The sequence below is a fragment of the Solea senegalensis genome, linkage group LG17 (genome assembly GCF_019176455.1).
Source record: "Solea senegalensis isolate Sse05_10M linkage group LG17, IFAPA_SoseM_1, whole genome shotgun sequence".
Lineage (NCBI taxonomy): Eukaryota > Metazoa > Chordata > Actinopteri > Pleuronectiformes > Soleidae > Solea > Solea senegalensis.
Window position 1 is genome coordinate 13,110,399 of NC_058037.1, and position 24,057 is coordinate 13,134,455.

At 43.7% G+C, this 24,057-nt stretch overlaps 3 protein-coding genes across 6 annotated transcripts in view; all 3 read right to left on the reverse strand.

The window, feature by feature from the left end:
* Positions 1 to 4,694: 4,694 nt before the first annotated feature.
* LOC122784024 (leucine-rich alpha-2-glycoprotein-like) lies at positions 4,695 to 6,053 on the reverse strand. The gene is made up of 2 exons (XM_044049076.1): positions 5,889 to 6,053; positions 4,695 to 5,788 (listed from the first exon to the last, which is right to left on the reverse strand). Exon 2 carries the CDS (start codon positions 5,777 to 5,779, stop codon positions 4,769 to 4,771), a length of 1,011 nt encoding a protein of 336 aa, XP_043905011.1. The 5' UTR covers positions 5,780 to 5,788; positions 5,889 to 6,053; the 3' UTR covers positions 4,695 to 4,768.
* A 70-nt stretch (positions 6,054 to 6,123) lies between these two features.
* LOC122784025 (leucine-rich alpha-2-glycoprotein-like) lies at positions 6,124 to 11,501 on the reverse strand. 2 transcript variants are annotated; one of them, XM_044049078.1, is made up of 3 exons: positions 11,441 to 11,501; positions 7,482 to 10,302; positions 6,124 to 7,379 (listed from the first exon to the last, which is right to left on the reverse strand). In XM_044049078.1, the coding sequence occupies exon 3, from the start codon at positions 7,375 to 7,377 to the stop codon at positions 6,379 to 6,381; it is 999 nt and encodes a 332-aa protein (XP_043905013.1). In that variant the 5' UTR covers positions 7,378 to 7,379; positions 7,482 to 10,302; positions 11,441 to 11,501; the 3' UTR covers positions 6,124 to 6,378. The 2 variants fall into 2 exon arrangements, with proteins under 2 accessions (XP_043905013.1, XP_043905014.1); XM_044049079.1 differs by having other exon boundaries at positions 6,124 to 10,302.
* The window catches only part of LOC122784023 (rho-associated protein kinase 2-like), a 32,817-nt gene continuing 19,456 nt past the window's right edge, over positions 10,697 to 24,057 (reverse strand). Inside the window, exons 16-33 of one of the 3 annotated variants that reach the window (XM_044049073.1) lie at positions 23,042 to 23,148; positions 22,688 to 22,847; positions 21,312 to 21,472; positions 20,789 to 20,973; positions 20,545 to 20,614; positions 20,347 to 20,450; positions 19,606 to 19,792; positions 18,250 to 18,343; positions 17,897 to 17,991; positions 17,422 to 17,613; positions 16,952 to 17,120; positions 16,465 to 16,692; positions 15,379 to 15,446; positions 15,197 to 15,285; positions 14,673 to 14,751; positions 14,316 to 14,583; positions 13,920 to 14,202; positions 10,697 to 10,871 (exon numbers count right to left, since the gene is read on the reverse strand). In XM_044049073.1, the coding sequence (XP_043905008.1) occupies positions 10,793 to 10,871; positions 13,920 to 14,202; positions 14,316 to 14,583; positions 14,673 to 14,751; positions 15,197 to 15,285; positions 15,379 to 15,446; positions 16,465 to 16,692; positions 16,952 to 17,120; positions 17,422 to 17,613; positions 17,897 to 17,991; positions 18,250 to 18,343; positions 19,606 to 19,792; positions 20,347 to 20,450; positions 20,545 to 20,614; positions 20,789 to 20,973; positions 21,312 to 21,472; positions 22,688 to 22,847; positions 23,042 to 23,148 (2,618 nt within the window). In that variant the 3' untranslated portion in view covers positions 10,697 to 10,792. Of the gene's footprint in view, positions 10,872 to 13,919; positions 14,203 to 14,315; positions 14,584 to 14,672; positions 14,752 to 15,196; positions 15,288 to 15,378; positions 15,447 to 16,464; positions 16,693 to 16,951; positions 17,121 to 17,421; positions 17,614 to 17,896; positions 17,992 to 18,249; positions 18,344 to 19,605; positions 19,793 to 20,346; positions 20,451 to 20,544; positions 20,615 to 20,788; positions 20,974 to 21,311; positions 21,473 to 22,687; positions 22,848 to 23,041; positions 23,149 to 24,057 lie in introns of those variants that run through there. The other 2 variants (XM_044049074.1, XM_044049075.1) reach the window with 2 other exon arrangements.

Genomic DNA, 24,057 nt, shown 5'->3' on the forward strand with positions numbered 1-24,057 from the left:
CTGTGTTGTGTTTTATTTGCATTTTTAATTTATTTTAAAGTTAAAAATATGCTTTTACTTTTGGCTTTAGACTTTTCCTTTTTATTCCACCCTGTGTTGTGTTTTATTTGCATTTTTAAGTTTATTTTAAAGTTAAAACATGGTTTTTACTTTTTGACTTTAGACTTTTCCTTTTTATTCCACCCTGTGTTGTGTTTTATCTGTGTTGTGTTTACATTTCAAAACACAAGTTGTTATTAGAAAGAAATATTAAACCACTTTTGTGTATTTATAGCCTACATCCCAAATGACAACCGCGCACTTTGCAGAGGCGTCGAAGAGCCACACGCGGCCCCGGAGCCGCAGGTTGCAGACCCCTCCTCTGGGCCAATCAGCGCAACAACAGGTGAAACATGTAATGTAATGTAATGTAATGAAAGGTCGGTTACGGCTAGGCCCCCCCTGCATAAAGCCCCACAAGACAGATGGAGCGTGATGATAGTCTATACGACGGAGCTGACATTAAAACTTACGAGGAGTCACGGAGGCGATGGAGATGTCAAACTGTGATGAAATGCTGTGTCCTTGTCTTTTGTGCTCAGGGGTAATTAAACTCCCTTAGCCCCATTTGTCCTCTCCCCCCCTGCATGGGTCACTGTGAGCGAATACAGACGGATGGCAACGCGGAGATCAATCTGCCATCCATCTCCTGGAGGAGAAAAAAAAAAGAAAAAGAAATATGACACAGTCGAGTGAGACAGCAAACGGAAGAGAAGTGACAGGAATATAATGTAGTAGCAAGATTGTTTCTCTCTGCGTGACGGCGTCAGATCAAAGCTGCAGGCAGCGAACACAGCGTCGCTGCAGAGGAGTATTTACATAGTCATTAGAGCGCGAGGATGTGTTCAGTCTGAGGAGAGGCAGAAGAAGGGGGAGGATCGGATCATCCGTCTCTACTGTTTTTAAGGAGACTGTGTGTGTGTGTGTGTGTGTGTGAGTCAGTGGGAGAGCAGAGCTACTGTGTTTGCAGAAGGCGACGCCTCATCATGACAAAGACAGATATAGATCGTTTGTGTCTCAGTGAAAGTTCAATGAAAGTAGAACGATTGCTTTCTGATAGCAATCCCATTTCCCTCTGAAAATAACTGCACATGATCACTGCAGCATCCCTCACTCATGTTCTGGTCACATGACGGTCACAAGTAAAAATTCTGAAATTGGCTCAGATATGTACCCTTGACCATTCTAATTCTACACAATATATCATAGAATATTATAATACATAGATTAATGTTTATATGAAATCAGTCAAAAACTGTTGCAGACTTGTCCGTCCTCTTCCCGCGTTGTATATTATCCTTAACGTGCCTCTGCTGCTGTATCAGCCCGAGAAGCAGCAGCAACAACATCAATCATCAGCTCTTTTATTTCTCTCACCACTTAGTTATTGTCTCATCTCTTTGGTCCTTTTCCTTTTCTTTTTGGACACGAGGAGCCTTTATCGCTTCACGCACCTTTAAAAGTTTTCAACGTGGTTCCAGACTTTCTTTTTTTTTTAAAAGTACCTTCCTGGATATCTTTATTAGCCCAATAAAACGGCGTGGATTTGTAGCAGCGGTAAATGCTTGCGTCCATCGAGGAGGAGCTGGCTGTAATAGCCCATTTCCCTGGAGAGCAAACGAGGTCATTAATAAGAAGTCACACAGAATGGGCAACAGCATCCGTCCTCTTTGCCAATAATGAGAGAGCGCACACGTACCTTTGCCCGTGTTTCTGCCGTCGAGTGCGGCGATGATTTATGAGCTGCAGAACAGGACTAATGAAAACAACATGCAACTGTGATGAATGAAGACGCTATAGTTAATGCTTGGGATCACGCCGTCTTATTTTATTTTATTTTATTTTTCCCTACACTCGCCACCAAAATTGATACGAGACGAGGGACTAGACGAGCCGCAATGCATGCTGGTCCTGAGCACGCACACAGGTTTGAGGCGGTAAATAAAATGCTGTCAATTCCGAGTAAAACGCGCGGGCAAGGTTGACAAAGGGCTCGGTGGGTTTTTATTGTTGTTAAGTGCTCGCATTGGTAATGGCCTCAAGCTCCGGCAGGCAGCCACAGCGTGACTCCCTTCACCCACCTTCAGGTAAGATTTTAATGAGCCTAACCTCCTTTTATTTCAGCCGGGGGCTGAAAATATAACGAAGAAGAAAAAGGTGAGCGCGACCTGGGAAATATGAAGTCTGAGGAGCAAAGGTGCTCTGCTGCACTGCACATAAAGGGCACATGTGGCCATTGATGGATGTGTGCCTCGTTAGAAGAGGAAAACGCCGTCGTGGGAGTTTGGTTTTGTCTGATTAATTGCACGTCAGTTCACAATCTTTACTTTGACTACATGTATTGAAAATAAATAAATAAATAAATAAATAAATCTTGCACACAGGATTTATACCATGAGGAGGAGCCTAAACCCAACCATCCATCCATCCATTTTCTACCCCTTTATCCTCCACATGAGGGTCACGGGGGGGGCGCTGTGTACACGCGGCACTGATACAGACAAACAACCACCCACTCTCACACTTACAGTCACAACTTAGAGTGTCCATTTGACCTCATCGCCAAATCTGCATGTTCAAGACCCGCGTTCCAACCGGGTCTTGAACCCGGGTCAAAGCCAAATACTAATCTTAGCAGCACTGAGATTTAAGAAAATGGTTTGTTTTTTTAAGTTGACCGTTATAGAGCAGCCACCGATCCATGGATTCCCGTTTTCTGCCATTTAAGACGGAGCCAAGAGCTTCAGATGAAATTATTTTTGTCGTATCAAGTCAAATGAAAGCAGCGTAAGGCGTCGTGGCTCGTCGTTCTTTGCAGAAAGCTGCATAAACACGAGGAAACTAAACCGAGAAGAGCCTCACAAATCAGAGTCAGCCAGTGTGAATACATGCGTACACTCAACCGTCCAGATCTAAGACATAAGAGTCAAATCCCAACACTGGAGACCTTTGGCAGAAACACTACAGGATTTTCTTCTGGATTAAACAAAACAATACTGGATAGTCTGTTCTTAAATACAGTGGATGTGGCACAAAAAAACAGTAACCAGCTGGGATTATACTGTAGTTTTATCACTTTGTAGAAGCATGATGTCAGCAGTAAGGATGCAGGCCTTGTCCCGCAGCCTTCTTCTAAACAAGATGTCAACACCACTGAAAAACAAAATGTCTGTTTCTTCATTTTTCCAAAACGTGGCCATTGCTCTGAGTGTCGGTGTGACAGATTCCGGGCGAGCGATACTTTATATTCCTCCTTGTCTAGAAGGAGTCGTAGTAGCAGCAGTCGGCGCTTGGAAAACTATGACCTGGGTGAACGAGGATCTACACACGACGCATTCCCCTCCTTGTTGTGGTTCAACAAGAGGTGACGGAAAGTTTGAACCGTTTGAAGCATAGAGCTTGAAATTGGATAAAAAGAAGAATATTCACTCTCTGTCAAGTGCATAACATATCTTCCAAACCGTGATCACATGAACAGCTTAAGTGGAGACAAAGCAAGCGCTTTATTGAGTTCATTACTGAAGCACAGGTCCAGGCGCACTCTGTGCAAAGTGTTTCTGACTAAAATGTCAAGTTATGACTCCAGCATTACGTGCTAATGAGAAGCGGTCAAACTCAACGATGCCTCGGTCACTGCGTCGCCGAGTCCAGAAGGCGGCGACGTGTGAAAACCTTCACTGTGACCTTTTAGACGTCAGTGGTGGTCAGTTGTCATTAGGGCAGCTTCCATTCCTCCACACTGATCAGAGCAGGGAAGCGTCGTCCTCGTGCCAAATAATGATCAGAGCCGGGGGGGGGGTGTTCCCAGGAGCAGATGGAGATTAAAGGTCTTGCTTGTTGTAAAGGTAGAGGTGAGTGAGCTTGTTCGTTTTCCCCCTCGAAACATGTGTTTCCATTCGGGGGGGGAATTCTCATAAGAGGGGAATTAAGACCCAACAATCTGTTCACGAAGCCATTTCCTCAACCTCTAACCACAAGGACACGAGTCAAAGACGAAACACATACATCAAAGCTCTCCATTTGTTTCTTTGGGAAGTAGATTTCATTTTCATAAGTAACAGCCTCCAGAGGCGGCGATGTTTTATATTTTATAAGGGTAATAAATTTAAGTCTGGTGCACTCACTGCGATCAAGACTGGAGTGTGAAGTATGGCTGACACACACACACACACACACACACACACACACACGTACTGTGCGCCATATAAGAAAGAGACGTAGAGAATGAGGAAGAAAGAGAGAGAGAGGTATTTTAATCCAGGAGAGGTCAGCTGGAAGACTCTTACATTGCACTGCCCACACACTCCTACACGCACAACATCGCTACAAGCAAAAGGCCACGACTAAAACGAATCTCCAGTCTGAGATGCAAACAACAAGCAGAATATCCTCAACCAAAATAGACGAAAATGTGCGCGCTTTCGTTCATTTACATAATCCAATCCTGCAATTATACCTTTAATGCACGCCAGGACTGATCTCTTTATAAAGACACTCGATATTGTTAAAACGTTATAATCAGTGTCGTATCACAACATTTTTTTTGGCCTCAGATCCTAAATGAGCTCGCTCCATATCTTTAGGTCATTCCAATGAACATTTAACTTGTATCTGGCTGGACAGTGTCCAGACAATGAAAGTCGCACAAGAGAGAATAAATGACTCATGGAATGTTTATTCTCAGGATCAAATAGAGAAAATACAGAATATCCCGGTATTTTCTTTCCTATTACTTGTCTGACTGAATGAGACCAAGCTCGCCGTCAGTGACAGACGCCACTTGTCGATGTTTGAGAGCCTCAGGTCCCGCACAGGTCACCTCGTCCAGAAAGATGACACTATGTGGATGGACGCTGAGCCACTTCTTTAGAAACTCCATCTTCTCGTCACACACCCAGGGGTTTCCCGCCAAGGTCACCTGGAAAGAGGAACCCCTCTCACCCAGAAAACCCGAGGGAAGACACTGCAGCTGATTCTGATTCAGCAGCAGGAGTTCAAGGCGTTGCAGACCCTGCAGGAGGTCTGTCGGCAGACCTTTGAGTCGATTCTCCTGCAGGAACAACTTGGAGAGCTTCGGGGTGTGGGTGAAAGTCGTCGGTTGCAGGGAGATTATTTTGTTGCCGGCGAGGTTCAGCGTCTCCAGGCGGCGCAGGTTTTTCAGGGCATCGGCTTGAAGCTCCTGCACGTTGTTGTCGCTCAAATCCAAGCTCTGGAGGCGAGGCACCTTCAGGTGTAGACCAGATGGGATGGAACTTAAGCGGTTTCCTGACAGGTCCAGCAAAATCAAGCTGCCGTTGACGGAGAACCACTCGACATCCATTTCTTCGATCAGATTGTTCTTCAGCACCAGATCACGGAGCGAGCCGTGGGCGAAGACATTTGGAGGGAGACGAACCAGCCGATTGCCGGTGAGGTCCAACGTGTTCAGGTGAGGAACACCCTTCAGAAGATCCGCAGGGAGGCTTGTGAGGTTGTTGTGATAGAGCTGGAGCTTGTGTAAAAGGGGCACGGCGCTCAGATGATGGGCCGTCACGGTGCTCAGACCCGTGGACCGGATGGACAGTTGAGTGGCGTTGGGAGACAAACCGTCTGCGGGGAAACTGGTGAGGGAGCTTTGGCTGCAGACAACCTGCGACTGTTGTAAAGAGCAGGAGCACAGGACTGGACAGGAGGGGGCGCTGTGTTTGAGGGAACTGCATTCAGCGAGTGCAGTGAAGGTCAGGAGCAGCCACGGGTTCATCTTTGAACACTGTTCGAGAGGAAAAAAACAGAGGTTATATTATATATATGTTCTAGTCTGATGAACTCGTTCAACTGTAAATATCGTGATCTAAAATGCGTCGTCTTACCTGATAGACAAAGCCGGACTCCTTCTGTTTTGAACCCTGAATTCCTTTTGAACAGAGTTGAGTAGATTTGTTCCCGAAAACCAACGAGTCAGGACAAAATGTTGCAAAAGTCAAACAAAACCTAAGCAAACAAACTACTTTTTTTTTTTTCTGTGCTTTGATAAGACGTTAGCCCACAAAAATCAATATTTCTTTTCATTTATTTCTGAATAAAGAGTCCATACAGGAGTGTACCCAATTTCCAAATTCAATTTATTTCACTTTTGTACGCACACTGATGGACAACTCACTGTTCAAACACTTCACTGGTTCATATTCATAAAGTTTATGAAATGTGTCAACGTCTCAACGCTAAGTTAACGTTATACTCACATGTATTACATGTAGAATAGTGTGATCTTTTCACAATAACAAAAAAAAGACACATTCTTGTGTACTTCACTCACCATTTTTTTTATTGACCATATCAAGGAACAATCAAATAAGGATGTTAGGACTGAAGATTGAGTTCACTTTCAGTCAGTGACATTACCGAGCGTCCTGATAAGGCCTGAGGTTTGGCACACGTTATGGTCTCTGGCAGGAAAGCCTTCTTGCTGTTCTTCTGAAGCCACCTCCACAGATACTCCACCTTCCCGTCGCACAGCCAGGGGTTGGAGGTCAGGTCCAGTCCCTCGTCGTCCAGGGAGGTCAGCCGGTCCAGCGAACCTGGCGGGACGTGACTCAGCTGGTTGTCGTCCAGCGTCAGGGCTCTGAGCTCGCTCAGCTGCTGGAAAAGGTTTTGCGGGAGTTTGCTGAGCTTGTTGCGGGACAGGAACAGATAGGTGAGGTTGCGGGTGCTCTGGAACACGGACGCATGCAGGGCGTCCAGCTTGTTGTCCTGCAGGTTCAGCCTCTCCAGTTTGCTCAGCCGATTGAAGGAGTTGGCGGGGATCGCCTCCATGTGGTTGTTGGACAGGTCAAGATTCTCAAGGAGTGGCAGCCTCTGGAGCAAAGCAGCGGGGGCCTTTCGTATATGGTTTCCAGACAAGTCCAGCCACGTGAGACTGCTGTTGTCAGGCAGCCACTCGGCGTCCACTTTCTCAATCAGGTTATTCTTCAGCACCAGGCTGTGGAGCGGGGCGTGGCTGAAGACGTCCGCAGGCAGGTCAGAGATTTTGTTTCCCGTGAGGTCCACGGTGTTGAGGTGACGGACGCCCCTGAGGAGGTCGGAGGAAAGGTGCTGCAGGTGGTTGCTGTACACGTGGAGCCCCTGCAGCAGGGGTGTGGCGTTGAGATGCCTTTCAGCGATGGACGTGATGTTTGTGAACTGGATGGTCAGCATGGTGGTGTTCAGTGGGAGACCCTCGGAGGGAAACTCCGGCAGAGGAACCTCGTTGCACACCACCTCAGCTCTTCTGGAGTAGCACTTGCATAGAGCCGGGCAGGACAGAGACACGGGGCACAAACATGCCAACCAGAGGAAAGACAGAGCAGCCCAGGCTTTCATTGCTAGGAAACAGGGAAGAAGAAACACGGAGGGTTCAAATATGACGTGGACAAGATCTGCAAAGCAAATAAAACGAGTGCAGTAAGTGACATCAGAAAACTTACTCTCTCCGTTTTTGTAGCTCCTTCCAGATTCAGAGAAGCTCACTTGCAGATACTTTTTGAGTCATCTGGGGCCCAGAATCCCCCACAATGTAATCATTACATATAAAGTAAACACGACTCGTCACTATGCAAATGTTTAAGAACACACGATTACAACAGACAGGCCAGAACAAGCATCCAGTACAAGAGGGGGAACGTGATTAATCATGATTAAATACTTCACGTTTAAAAATGACAGATTTCTTTTTTTAATTTGGACACATGTGCACATGCTTCAATAACTTTGATCATTTGGTACTTTGGATTCTTCTTCCATGGGGAGGAGGTGAGAAGAGATCCTGAGGGAAAAAGAAGTATAAAAGCATTATCATCAGTTTTAAAAGTAACTTTATGCATTTTTTAATGCAAAAAAATGTGACTTGTCATGATAAAAAGTGCTCCAGGACACAAAGGCAGTGGAAATGCTGCATCAAGCAGTGGTGGAAGAAGTAATAATTCAAAAATGTTAAATAACTCCATGACAAAGTGCATTTAAACACAAACTATTCTTAAAAAATACCATATATGAAAGATGAATGAGTTTTAATTACTATAGTACAACGGATTCATTGTATGGTTAAAAGTTAGTGTTGTGTATTCAATAACAGTAACTCACCCTGGGTTTGATTTATAAGCAAATGGGCTATAGTCCAATATTTACTGTACCTCTGAAATGACATTGTAAAGATTTGATCTGTCATGATAAATACCTTATTCATGACAGTGCTGGACCCGCTTTGACACTTTGCTGCCGTGACAAGGCTTGGAAACATTATTATTATTATTATTATTATGGAGAAAATGACTCAGTGGCCAGTTACAGGGAATCTGACGTACAGAGGAGTCAGGAGAACATTTAGTGGTATCACCTCTACTGAGTATCACCCCGGTGTTTATCTAAATTACACTTATATATAATTTATTATATTTCAGAAATACGGTAACAAAATGTTCTGCATGAAAATGTCTTACAGTAAATTATTGTTAGTTAGTTACAGTCTCACATTGTAATATGGGTGGGAATCACGGGTTACCTCACGATACGATACATGAGCCACGATACCAATAATATCACGATACAAAAGTTCAGTGAAAATCAGGATAAGTTACGTATATGTGGGAAAAAAGGATTAATGAACTACATCTTTGACACCTGACAAAACGATACGATACATGATACATGGTCCACGATACTAATATCACGACACGACGATTCTGTCAAAATCGATATATTGTGAGACAATCATACGGCGATACGTCACGATATCTGTCTAACTGAAGAAAACAAAAACTTTAATGTATCGTATCGCACGAGCAAGGATGACGATATATCACAAAATCAAAACATTTTGTATATTATAAAATTATTACTAATGTATTAATGTTAATTAATGTTAATTCTAACCGTCTGCCATCTTTAAGTTTAATTTTTCACATATTCTTATGACAAGACCTCAATATAAACGGCCATCAGCCATCTTTCCAAGTTCCCCCAAGTTGCCAGGCATTTGGGCCAAATACACTATCTCAGACCTGGCACGCTGCTCGCCAGAATCTGCGATGACACTCACTCACTGTCCACATGTTAGACATTGTCTAAGTTCTCCTCAGACCTGAGCCGTCTTTGAACCCATCACTGACTCCAATGGTTCCATCATTGGTCGTGTCACCTGATAATCAAAAATCTCTGTAACAAATTCAAAATTCAAACATTTTTTACATACTTTCTATTACTACCTGACAATTCAGGATGAAATGTACATTCTAAAAGACTACGTAGGGATAGAAAAGAATCACTTAGCATGCACAGTGACGAGGAGGCGTGGCAGGAGACGGCGTGAAGTGTGAAACCTGAGGTCACCGTGGTCACTACAGTACAGTAGGTTTCATCCTCGCTGATGGAAGAAAATGGATTAGCAGATTTTAAACAGATGGGCAACATGATGAACCGTCGTGCATTATGTATGATGAGTGCCAGTTAGCTTTAGGCTGTTCTGAAAAATTTATTTCACTCATGCCCACTACACTGAGATACAGACACACACACTATGTCCAAATATAGTCCAAATCTCCTGAAATAAGAATATAGCAAGATATAATGTAGATACAATGCAAAACTTTGAAATTACAAAATTACCTTTAATTGGATTTTTTAGCGTAAATAAAAACGAATTAATCATACCATGGGTCACAGATTTTATTTGAATTTGTCATGGACGTTAAGAATAAACAACACAATTATTTCTGTTTAATTCACATTATTTTGCCATGTCTTGTTAGGATCTATCACGTGTAATTAGATATGTTCAAAAAAAAAAAAAAATCAGCATGATGTAAAATCTTTCATCCATAAAAATAAAACATAAATCATAATATACTATGAGCTACACAGTTTCTGTGTATAAAACACAGACAGACCTGTTAATATGTACATATGTCCACACACACACACACACACACACGCCTGATCACACGTCACAAAGTGACTCACTGCATCCGATAGAACAACTAACTTGCCGTAATTATTATAAAATAAGGCTTCTTTTTTTTCCAATCATACAGACGTGTTCTCTTTTTTTATCATGTTTTTTTTTATGTTTCATTGTGATGAGATTATGTTCCATTTTTTCCTCCTGGTAACAAAGTGACAAAAAAAAAAATCAGTTTCCCAGTTCTCATGACGACAGCCAGTTTGTGTCCACCGTTAGCGACGTCGACTCATTATTTGCTTATTATTTATTTTTTTCAGTCTTTCAGTCAGTCTTTCATCAGCCAGGGTTAACTGTGAAAAAGAGAGAGAGAAATGAAAATCTGGGATGTTACAACAACAACAACAAGACTTCAAAGTCTCGCCCACGCACACACACACACAGAATCCACACAGAAGGAAGATTTCCACACGATGCACACGATGAGTACAACAACAAAAAAGCACAGTCAGGCAATAATCTCAGTCTGTATGTTTGTAAAAAAAAATTGTTTTTTTTTTTTTGTTTCACAAACATCCACAACAAGATTTATTCTTGAATAAAGTGCAGACGGCACGTGTTGGTAAAACATCAACCTTATTCTGGCAACATCGAGAAACAAAAAAACACACCCAGGCTGCAAATTTTAGAAACCACAGAGAAAAACAACATGCTTCTGGTTTCATCTTCTAAAAAACAACTGAAAACTGCAAACATATGAACACACACACACGCACACAGGATCCATGCAGAGGTGCGGTTACCCGCTGTCACCCCTGCCCCCCCCCCACATCTTTCATTTCATCAGAAGAACAAATCGTCGTCGTCATTCTCGACGTCGTCCAGCGACCAACTCCAATCGTTCAGGCCAAACTCAAGCAATCTGTAACAGTAACGAAGGTCAACGAGACGTCAGGGGGCTTTTATAGGGGAGGGGTAATTCTGACCACATTCACCAGGGGGCAGTACAGAGCTGTGAGTAGTTTCATGAGTGACTAATAAGGCCTGTGGTCAGACCCGGGTATTAACATCCGTCCTCAGTGATCTGATCTCATGTGGACATTGAGCTGCATCGTGTACAGTACAGGTGTGTGTGTGTGTGTGTGTGTGTGTGTGTGTGTGTGTGTGACAGCAAAAGAAAATAAAAAAGAATGAAAGCTCTACTTTAGCTGCTGTGACATAAAATAACAGTAATCATTTCCTGTGCAATACTTGTAATTATAGTGTTCTGTGGTCGGATTGTGGTCACATGCTTAATCCACCTCTGACTGTGGTTCCTTTGATCAGATCACTCAATCAATCAGTGCAGATGTTAATACCAGGTCTGAATGTGGTATAAATGTCGCTTGTTAGAAATGAGGTTTAACAGGCACAAAAACAACAGTGTTACAGCAGGCGCACACACACACACACACACACACACACACACACACACAAAGCTCTACTACTTACAGTCTCCCAGCATGAGAGATGTTAGGAAAGGTGGGGGGTCAGAAGTGGAAAGGTCAGGAGTCAGTGGAAGATGATGCGGAGCATGGGGCCAGAGCTGAGGGGATGAGAGTGAGTGTGTGGCTGAGAGAGAGAGAAGAGTCTGACAGGCGAGTGTCACAGTTGGTCACAGAATCTGTAAGTAACACTCGCGCCGATGGTGATTAGTGCTGTATTCTAATCAACGGGGCGACAACTGATGCTGCACGAGGAGCCACTTTACAGCGTTAATGCTGCACAGACTCACACACAGACTCACACACAGACTCACACACAGACTCACACACAGACTCACACACAGACTCACACACAGACACACACACACACACACACAGCACAGACTCACACACAGACATACAGACTCACACAGACTCACACACAGACTCACACACAGACTCACACACAGACTCACACACAGATTTACATACAGACTCACATACAGACTCACACACAGCTGAGGCAAATGTTCAAAGCAAGACATTGACAGTCAGCTGCACGTTTAAGCCACATTTAACTACATAGGGAATCAGCCACATTAAGATTATACCAGATTAGCAGCCACATCATTCAAACGTGATTCAAATCGGATTCTTTACAGATCAGATTTGATGGTTTACATTAATAATTACTCGTGCCTTGCATGTGGATACAGATGGGACGATGCTTAACACAATACAGTCATTTTAGAACATTATAATGAACTATGAAGCTGTCAACAACACATTTGTGCTGAGTCATTCCAAAGACATAACTGTCCAACTGTGTGACTAATATGATTCTCCCACAAAAGAGGAAATAAACAGCCAAAACGTGACTCAGCTAAAAGGTTTTTGCTGAATAATTTGCAGATTTTTACAGTGAAGCATGCAAACATAGGATTTCTTGGATTGTATCAGATTTTAAACGCAGCCGTCCTCTCTAAAAGGTCATCGACGCGGGACATAAAGTAGGTCAAATCATTCATCACCCGTGAGGAAAACACGATCTATTGCAGTGAATTGTGTATAAAATTGTATCAACAAAAAAAGCCACACGGATTCTGATTTGGATGTTTCTCATTCGCGTCGCACGGCCACATGTTCAAGTGACACACATGTGATTTGAAAATAAGCATTCACGATCATATTACTGTGTCCAAAACGGCACCGCAACGTCGGACATGAGTCACCACAGCCTGGTAATCTGAACGCAGCTTTGGTTTGGCACAGAGTGTTCTGTCCACAAAATGACTGACACCATTGTCTAGCCCAGTTCTGGCTGAGTTTGCTGACAGTTAGCTCTGCCGAGATGAATTGGCAATAACAGCTTTCTCCACCACTCCCCTCCCCAAAAAAAGGCGCACGGCGACAAATCTGATGACATCAGGTCATTTCCCTTAGAGGACAGCTGTGGCTGTGTGTTGCACACGCACAAAAAGTTGCTTTCGCACTTGGACGCTTCACTCATTAGCCACAGTTAGGCACATGACACAGAGATCAACACAGTTCAAAGTCCCTGTCATGTCTGATAGAGCTGATGAGCAGAAAAAGATAAGAGGACCCAAACGGGCAGACGCTAGATCATGAATGTGGCTCAATATTAGCTCAGACTTTTTTGTACTTGACCCAAAGTTATTTGTGGCCGCTGATCACCACAGTTTGTCATGTGACGGTGACAGAAAATGCATCCACTCAATGAAATGCTGAAAGTAGAAAGCACAACTGAACTGTTGATACTTATAATAGAGTATGTTTTTGTTTTTGTTAAAAATGTCAATAGCAAAAGGCATTTTCTTTTTAAATCATGTTTTCTCCCCCAGCCTTTTGTACCAGATCAGAAACTATTAAAGATCATTAAATTAAATTAAATTAAATTAAATAAAATAAAATTACAAATGTGTAAGTGGACAAAAAAGGCCCAAAGGATTAATGAACTACACAGGGTACCTCACGATACTCGGCCCACGATACCAATAATCAATATATTACGAGACAATCATATAGCGCATAGTGCATCACGATATCTGAAGAAAATAGAAAACTGTGAAAAGTTAAAAGTGCATGAAGTCTATGTGTTGAACGTGGACGACATCTCTTAACGTAGCTTTCTCTGCCGTTATCCCGCTGTAAACTCAGCCAGGTAACTTCCACCCAAGTTTCCCTCATTCATTTGAGCAGAGGAGACATGAAGTAGTGACATCCAGCGTTAATTTGTTAAATAAAACATCGATATTTGCCCTGGCGTATGGATTATCGTATTGCACGAGGAAGGACGGTGATATATCACCAAATTGAATCAAATATTCAGCATTCGATACCATTTTCCTAACAGGCTTTATTTGATTATGCTTTATTAATACACTAAAATAGCAAATATAGACAATATGTAGTGGTTTTGAAAGAAATAACCTTGAAAAAACAAGCCCCGTCACTAGTGCCATTAAGAGTGTGGGCTGCTTTGTTACCTGGTCTTCCCTGACGACGACTGCTGTCTGCTGCTGGGCTGGATCTTGATGGCTCCGCGGTGCGCCGACATGCGGGGCGAACTCCTGGGTGACCCGCGCGGCGAAATCCGAGGCGAGGACCGCGAGGTGGCGTCAGGCGGGCTGTTTTGCGCGGCAGAGGGAGGACTCATCGTCTGGTGCTTCCTCGGGATGCGCTTGAGCAGGTGACTGACCCAGCGCTGCTGCTCCGCCTGAGAGTTGGCCAGCAGGAGCAGCTCTTTGGCGGTGGACATGTCGTAGTTCACTGTCGGAGGACGAAAACAAACTTTATTGTACAATGATCGAAAGGACAGACACATAAAAAGTCTAAGCTCCAAATGAACGCTGCGTCTAGAAGACCAGTCCGAGGACACTGACCCTTGCAGGGTACGATCACTTCCTCCTTTCGGTCCAGGTGGTCTTTGTGGCACTTGGTGTGGCAGCGGCGGCACTCGAGGGCCGGCGGGGGTTTGAACACGTGCCACAGCGGCCGAGTGCACGCCTCGCAGCTTGAGGGGAAGTGGTAGAGAGTCGGGATGAACTCGTGGCCCTTGTGGCTGAAGTAGGACGGGCGGTCGCCGAATGGCGTGGGCTCCACGACGACGTCCACATCCCGCTTGCTCTCACCTTCGTTGGCGTACAAAATCTGCAGAGAACGGACATGGGCGTTTGATTATTTTGCTTTGATCGTTTTATTCATGATGTATATGTATGTATATTTAAAAAAGAATTTACCTGGAATATTCTTGGTATTTCTTTGGCTTCTGCACGGTAAACATCCGTTTGAGTGACAGGCCGGGCGTGGAAAAGCTTACTGTGGGAGGAGGACTCGGGTCAACGAGTGTAATCAGTGCGACAGCTACAGACGGTTTTAAGATGTTGTAACTGCAGAGAATGACTTTAAACAGCGATCATTTACAATTTACTGACTCGTGCTTGCCCTATTTTCTTGTTGAGATTGTACCAGTTGTGTTTAGTAGTGAAGTTCATTTCAATAAAAGCACGAATGAATGACGGTAAATTATAGTTTTACTGACTTCTAACCTAGTAGTGAAAATCAAATGAATTTTTGATTTGCTTTTCTTCATTTAAACGTATATTAAAATGCTTTTTAATGCTTTTTAACTTTCACACAAAAATCCAGACTTTTCAAGGTTTGGAAACCAGCGTTTTTTTTCACCCCTTGACTATTATATGGAAATGTGATTTTGCTCTTTAACTACTGAATCATCATTATTATGTGTTTTAAAATGACTCACTCAATGTCCAGGGTCATAAAAGGATTGGCCAGCTCTCGGTCCTGCTCACTGTTATAGAAGAGGATCTTTTTACTGCTCACTACTACAAACTGTGAAAGACAAACAAAACAAAAAAAAACAGTCAGAAGGGGAAAATGACTCATTAGCAGTGGAAGTTACAAAGAAAAACAAACAAAAATTACCTTTTTGTCCCAGCCGAAACGCTTTGTGTGCTTGGTAGGAAGTGAAATCCAGCCCTCCAGCCTGGAGTCTAGTTTGCGGGGGAAAAAGAAAACAGGAAGATGTCAACACAAAGACGAGAAAACAGCTTTTAATCATGTGGGAGAAAATCTTGACATTTCATTTTCATCACTCAGAACATAAATGATCCCCCTCGTTAAAAAGCAAAAGACGCTCTGTTCTTTGTCTTTGCAACACTAATGGACTAGAAAAGGCTTCTGAAAAATCATCTCAGCAAGTGTGAACAAGTATTAAAAAAAATAGAAGAATAATCCACACAAAGCCCTTCACTCTGTATGAAATCTTTTACAGCAGAATACATTTTCAAAAAAAAAAACAGCATCGGCACCATGCTGTGAGCGTTCTCGTGTCCAGTGAACACAGAAAAGGATTAAAGCGCAGCAGAGACAGAGTCAACACGGCAGAGGGATTAACTGCAGCTTCACAGCGTCCAAACCACGGCGCTGGGTTATTTCTTTTCAAACGGAGCAGATGAGAATATTAAAATAATTCAAGGGACGGGTGAATGTGTCCAACGCGTGGGTTCCCAAACAAGGCGTCCCATGACTCCAGAGCATTTTTCAACAAAAGTGAATATGAAACAGATAAAATGAGCTGAAAGATTTGGGAAACGCTTTCTGACATACATGATTTCCACATGACTGAGATCAAAGTCTGTATTCATGCTGTACAATACTCTTCCGTAAGAATGCGATGTTAAAGATATGAAGTGTATATGTTTAATTTTATGTAATTTATAATGAACAACAATGAACATTTTCCAAACTGCATTATAGCAAATTGCAGTTCCAATTTTTCAGCCTTAACAGGAAGTTTAATTTAGCTGTAACTGTTCTAAAAATACGTAAGTCAGATTTCAAATAAAGACCACAAAAATAACAAATATACTCTCTACTTTCCGAAAAAGGACAGACAACAGATGTTAGGAGTCTGCGTTACTTTGGGAGTCAGTTGCTAAACGTTTTTTTAGAGCTTCTGTTGTTAGGGTCAAGTGCAGTTTTAATGGTTTTAAGCTCATGCAGGATCACCTGCAGGTTCAGGTTCAGGTTCAGGCTCGGGAGCCTGCTCGTAGGTGAGGGCCAGTGGACGTTGGCCCTGCTCCAAGTGCCTGTCATACTCGTCTTCATCCTCAGAGTCGGAGTCAAAGAGAGGACGAGCCGAGTGAAGGTTAGGGCGCGTGTCGATGCAGACAGATTTGTGCGTGCGCTGGTAGGTGAAGGACATTGACTCTGAAGTGTGAGAGTGAGTAATGCGCACTGTGCCGGACCACGTAGAGGGAAGAGTAGGAGAAGGAAGAAGGAGGGGAAAGGAAGAGGGGAAAAAAAAGGTCAAACACTATCAGCCTGGAAGACAAAGAGACTTGAACTGAAAACAAAGGAAACAGGAGGAATTCAGGAAGACAGCAGGAAGAGGACGTCTGCATGCAGAAGTGTACGCGTTTAGAAAACTTGGCGTTCAAACGTCGGTGTCAGATCAGTGCCGCGACGGGGGTGAGATTTTGCGAGAGCGACCTACCTGGGTATCCGTCACCCATGTCCAGGTCGTTGCCACTGCTGATGCTGGTGGAGTCCATGGAGTGGACACTGAGGGACGTGATTTGACACCGGAGCTGCTCGATGTCGCTGTCTTTGCTGTCCAACGCCATCTGAAGCTCCAAACGCCCCTGGCTCTCTTCTGCGATGCACTGAGGGACGGACACGAAACGGCCTTTTAACTCACGTTAAGCATAAAGTCTTACATAGAAGCTGAGTTAGAGGAAGGACTTTCATTAAAACCCCAAAAGGTCACTGCGAAGAACTGAAGGCGTCTTTACATTGAACACAACATTATGCGTCATCATTTCTCGTCCTTCCATCTGCACGTTGCTACATAATGTGTATTTTAATAAATAATGAATGCTAACAAAGCAGAAACACAGGCTGTATATTTGTATTCAAATGTGTTTTTTTTCTTGTTTTTTTCCATCAGTGTGTGGGCGTACTGACCGCCTGCATCTCCGTCATCTCTTTCTGGTATTTAATAATGGTGCTGTTGAGTTTCTCCTTCTCGGCTCTCAGCTCCAGCTGCAGCTTCCTGTTCTCCTTCTCCTTCCTGTGCACCTCGGTGTCCATGCTGCGGTGGCCTCCGCGCACCGTCTCCCTCCTCCGGTTCATCACCTCCGCCAGCTTGTTGATAGCCTGAGAGCGAGACGGCGACATTGACACTTTACAAAGACCTTTTTTTATTGATGAATATAAGGTGTGCACAAAGGGGGAAGCCCTGCAGCAGCAAGTGTCAGTGATGCTGCAGGGTGGATCTTTATTCTTTGAGCCCAGAGTTCACACAGAAGCCTGAAGCTGAAAATCATTCTTAACAAGAAATGATGTAATAACAGTTGTCTGTGTATGTATGTAAAAAAAAAATATATATATATATTTATTCCAGGCTATTTTAGACCTGTGTAGGCGCCCAGACACACACCTGAATCTTCAGTGTCCTTTCATTCTGCAGCTGCTTTTCGTACGACAGTTTCAGGGAGTTCATGTGCTTCTCCTCCTCCTTGGCGTTCTGGAGTTCTGTAAAAAAAAGTGGCAGGAAATGGAAATTGACTCGTACATTTTTACCCTAATGTGAGTTTTACTGATGTAATGCATCACTCATGGCACCAATTTATAGACACTCTTTTTTTTTTTTGTTAACAGCCTTCTCCTGATGAATCATGTAGATGTGAGACAGCTTTTTGACACATCTTCCTGTGCCTAATGAAATGTCATTTCTGTTTCAAAAAAAAAATCTGCCTTCTGCTGTGCTCATTAACACACAGTGACACTCACGCTGCTGCATTTCTTTCAGCTGGTTGTTGAGCTCCTCTTTCTCGCCGGCCAGGTTGGCGACGTCCACTGTCAGAGTGCGGTTGGACTCTTCCAGCTGTAGGGGAGGGGGGGGAGACAGGGAGAGAGAGGTGAGCCTCATTTGGTGCAAACAACAGCAAACAAGTCGTCTTTTTTATTTCTGTAGCAGATACGGGATGAATAACAGAGAGAGTCGGTCCCCAATTCTGTCTCCAGTTTTGTTCTTGCCTGGTCAGAGTTCAACACGAAACCTGCAGCTGAAATTTAATAGGGTGTAACTTGATATCGCCTGGCGTAAAAAAGAAAAAAACACAACCCCATAACAACTCACTTTTTAACAGGTTGATATTTATATGTGGGCCTTGAGCCGGTGACAGTAATCTACTGGATAATCAACCGTTTTAAAAGTTCCCTGTGGAGCTTTTTGACCGAGTGGCTTCTTGTATTCTAGACTTTTTACACTAACTGACTGTAAGTGGCAATACATTGTCAACAACATAAAGAAAAGAAGAACAAATGCACATACAAGTCAGCAGAAGCTAGAAAAATAATGATATGGTTGGTTTTCCTCAGCCTCTCTCTGTATTTACACTGTAGATTTACACTCAAGGCAAAGTGGAAAAGTTGTTCAACAAAAAAAATATGACAAAATATGACAAATATGACTATAATAATAATAATAATAACAATAAATCAGCAATGATTCACGCTTTTTGATCTCGCTTGCCACTTTATTTCAGTCATCAAGTTGTGCCTTTTTATTCTTCTCTGGTGATCCAGGGTTCTCGCCAGTGCAGTTGAGCATAGGGGGCCCCTACGCTGTGATTTCGATCCCCACGCAGTGTTTTTGGCCCCTACCCTGTGTTTCAACCGGCGTAGGGTGGCTTTTCTGTTGTTTTTTTTCCCTTTTTGAATCATTACCGTCGTAATAATAGCGTTACTAAATCTGGCCCTCGAAATGTAGGAAATAGTGTTTCAGAGGGTTTTAAATTTCTAAATTCCCCCCCCGGGACCCCCCTACAATACTCTAAGTCCTCCCTAAGATATTCATTCATTCATTCATTGTTCTTTCGAGGGTTTAGGGTAGTTTTAGTTTTAACATTTCCTTTTGGTAAATTATGGTTCCACTTATGATTACTTATGACTTATAAAATAAACAAAAAAAGAAAGTGGTGCTTCGGATATGGTGTGATTGGGGAGTGACGTCTCCTGATAATAATATTTTAGGATTTAAGGAAACTTGAAGCGTTTTGGCCTTGAGGAGCCAAAGAACCTTTGAGTAAGAAACACTGAATTATTTGTAGAGTACCGTCACATGGCCAGGACAATGGGACTCACCGAGCTGATGGTGGCCTCCTTGTCCGCGAGCTCCTGCTTGTGTCGTGCCATCATGTCTTTGATCTCCAGCTCCTTCATGATTTTCTCCTTCTCCAGGTCAGAGTATTGCTCCTCGGCGATGGAGCGAGCCAGCTGCTCGGAGTCAGCCTTGGTCAAACTGGCCTCCAGCTGTGTCGTCAGGGAATCCCTGCGGGGAGGAAAGCACGGCGGTTTTATCACCTCATTAAACTGGGGGGGGGGAATCTGACCCTAATGCCAATCAGAAACTGACTTCCATACACTGTGGACATACATCACCATTTTCATGAGCTTGTTTTGTGACTGAATGCCATTACAGCAAAGTGGGGAGTGAGCGAGCATCACTGGGCCGCTTGTCCACGGCAATCTGGGAACGATGCTAATCTGCTTAAACTTCTCTTGTGCAGTGAAAGGTCATAGTCTGCGTTTTGGCAGTGGGATGAATCCACAGAGGCCAAACAGCATTGATCTGGGACGCCTGTTTCAAGTACTGATAAAACAAGGACTTGCTTCGTTGTTCCTCTCCGTCACTGACATTTAACTCGAACAAAACATAGCATATTATGTGAGCTGTCAGCGTTATAATCCCGCAGGATTCCTCAGTTTGTCGGCTGTAAATGCTGGATTAAATCCTGTTGCCTTGCTTTTATGACTTCCACACTACTCAGTGTTTTCCAGAGTGGACTGAGACGGAAGTGAATGCAAACTAATAACCGCAATTACCTCTCCTCCTCATACTGTGCCAGTCGCTGCTGTGCCTGTTTGAACATCTTATTCCTCTCATCGCACTCCTCCTTCAGCTCTCGTATCTGGGTCTTGTACAGAGTCTTGACAGAGGGGGAAACACGTTCACTTGTTTAAATATCTCATTTTATGCTGCATGACATGATTCTTGACCAAAAAAAAAAAAAAAAGAATTACTGTGAAATATTGCTCTGCTTCCAATTGGTCCTTTAGTTCCTTCAGCTGGCTGTCAGCCTCCTGCTTCTCCCTGAAACGGTGCCAGAAAGCTGTCAGTCATAGCTCTGAGCCGGCGCACAGCCCGAGCCAGAGCACTTTGCAGAAATCAAACATAATAAATATGATTCAGCACAAAAACCCGCCGTCGGTTTTTACAAAAAAAACCTGGTGTGTGTGTGTGTGTGTGTGTATGTGTGTGTCTGACCTGCGTTGCTCCTGGTTCTGTTTCTCCAGGATCTGCTTCATGTCGAGCAGATGGTTGACCTCCTGTTTGAGCTGCTTCTCGGAGGAGCGGAGCACCGACACCTGCTGGTTCTGCATCTTCAGCTCGCTCTGGCTCAGGCTGCGCTTGTGAATCTCCTGCTCCAGCCGTAAACTCAGGTTCTTCACCTGCACAGAGGAGAAGTGTTTACTCTGTACACGACCTAGAAATGTGCATTAAAAGCTCTCTGAACACAGACGTTATTTTATAAATATAAGCTAGAAACCTTTGATCACTCTCTGTACGACCAAATTATTGACATTGTTTAATTAAAAATGGTCAAGCAGTGCTTTATTATAGTGTATTATCAAGAGACTTCACAGGTGCCTGGTGTGTTCCAATTAAAATATGTCTTAAAGTGGCCAAGAACGACTGAAATCAAGATGCAGCGGTTCAGGATTTAAAGTGAATGTTGGCACAGATTAAAAACGATTCACAGTTACAGCTAAAATTACGACGGACACACCTCCTCAGACAGTTTCTCCTTCTGCGCCTGCAGAGCGTCCAGCTTGTGCTGCACCTGCTTGTAGTCGCAGTCCAGAAGTGAGTAATCCTTCTCCAGCTCCAGCAGTCTGCTCTCCACCTGCAGCTTGGCGCTGCGCTCCTCCTGCAGCGTGGACTCCACCTCTGGACCAAAGAAAACCCACAGGAGAGGCCAGTCTGTTACAGCTTCTCTGTCAACTCCCTTACAAAAAGGCCCCGCTGTCCAAGGTGCGATCCATCGATGGGACCGCCACCTTCTTTCATTTCCAGGTTCCACACTTTCACTGACTTTCATGACGGATAAAACTTCCTTCTCCCTTTTGTTTACTGTCACGGTTTGACATTTTAATTAAAGAAAAAAAGTAGTCACTACTCACAGTGGGTTAAAAACTGCTCAAGCAGTACTCGCTATTAGTATATTATCAAGAGACTTCCTGACTGGCGTGTGTGTTTCCTGCTACAATATGTCTCAGAGTGGATGAGAATGACTGAACTCGAGACAGTGATGCATGATTTAACCCCTCTCACTCATTGAAATACTTGCAAATTCAAAAGTTCAACCCTGGAGTGTTACTGGAGGATATAAAAGGGACTTTTCTCCTTTTGTTACTTTTTTCAAAAAGTACCATGGAAGGTTCTATATATTGTTCCCGTCTGTGAGTATGTACTGTATATATATATATAAGAATATACAGTACAACGACAAACACAAATTAAGTGAAAGGAACATTATCGTAGGAGAATGCAGGAGAAGACCAGGCCTTTATGCTGGATCTCTGCTGATTGGCTGCGTGAAATCCATGTCCATTTATCCATGATGTCTGTGGAAGTTACCAAATTGCCCGGTTAAGGGTTAAAGTGAATGTCGGGCCAAGTGGGGAGCCAATGAATTACTTCCAAACCTCCCTACTTCCTGTGAACCTGCTCTGACCACACCCATCCTCAATGAAACCCAGCATTTGTGTGAGGTGAGGTCATTTTGAGTCTTTTTTTAGTCAATTTAGTTAAAGCTAGGGTTGTTTTTTTTGTTAAAAATCCTCCACTAACTGACCTGCCTACCTGTGCGCACCCTGACTGTGTTGCAGTTAGAGGCATATGCCACTAAAGCAGAGGCGCCAGCCAGACATTAGTGAGCGAGTCACATAAACAGAAAACAACTTCCAATGTTTTCGTGGTAGAGCTTTGATAAGAGAGCCAATGGGAGTAGGAGGTGACGTATCCCTTACGTTTCATACTGAAATGTAACCTGGAACTGTTTAGCTCTTCCAAACAACCCTCGCTTGAAACGACCAAACATTTACTGATGCTTTAATTCACTCTTCCGCCATGTCCAAACACCCTCTCCTGCTGCTCACTCACCTTTTAAAGCCTCAGACTTTGCCTCCTCGATGGACTCGTAGGTCTTGTTCTTATCAGTGAGCTTGGCTTTGGTGGTTTTGTGCTCGGCCTCCTCCTGCTCCAGAGTCTGCTGCAGTGACTTCATCTTGAACGTCAGGTCGATCTCTTGGTTGCTCTTTTCCTACAGAGTTGGATATATTAGGTTTCGGGAGAACGTTCCCTCATTTATATTCACAGAACTTACTATATGGCAGTGGCGAGAGGAAAATGCACAACATGCAAGCTCGAAATGTCAAGTTTTTTTCCAGGGAGAACACGCCGCGAGCCAACTCGAACTTCACAACTGGAAATTACGGATTAGAGGTGACAACCAACCTTGTCGAGGTCGTTGAGTTTCTCTTGTAGCTGCTTCTTGTCAGACTTGACCCGGGATATGGACGACTTCAGCTCTTTCATGTCTTCTTCCAGACCAGAGATACGTCCTAGGAACAAGAATTAAGGAGACAAGTCAAGGATAGGAGACAAAAATGGAAAGAAAATGTGATGAAAATGCACCTGAACGAAGCTTCAGAGACATTCTCTAATGCATGAAAACATTTCACTACATGTTTATTTTCCCTTTGAGTGACTCCACCCATGTGGAGAGAAAAACACACGCACGCACACACACACACACACACACACACGAGGCATCGCAGCAAACAGGCAGCGTCGTTGTTCCGACGCGTCCCCTCTGACCTCAACTGAGCGCGTTAAAGTTTCCTTTAACAGCGACTCACCATCGCTGGCTCCGCTCCACCTTTGGCTTTTATAGCCTCTCGCTCTCTCCGCCGTTTGAACAGATGTTTCCACCTATGATCAGATATTTCCCGGGGCCTGGTCCAAAGAAACTGATTCACATCTAATACCTTGTCCGGCCTCGAGCTCCGAGTTGTGTAATGCCGTTTCTTTCTGCTTTGGAGGAGATGTTTACTGCAGTGACTGTGAGCTGGTTTTATTATCTGCAGCCACTGCAGTGAATTAACCTTTCCCACTGGCAAACTCTCACCTGTTAACACTTGAATTAGGATTAAAAATAAAGGTTATTATTGAAGTGAATCTGTATTTTCTGTTTTGACTGTACCCACTCTAGTCTGGACGACCACTCGAAGCTGCTTTACACTACAGTTTTGCCACTCACCCATTCACACAGCCATCAGGAGCAACACGTCTTGCATATAGGCCATGTGTACAAATACACGTATACATTTTAGACGTATATGGACAAAATGTGTAGAAATAATAGAACTTAACTCGTGGCAAAAGTTTCCCAAACTCTTTCTGGCTCCAACCCACAAAATAATGGGGCCAGAGACTTGGGAGCCCCATTATCCCAAAACACATAAAACACA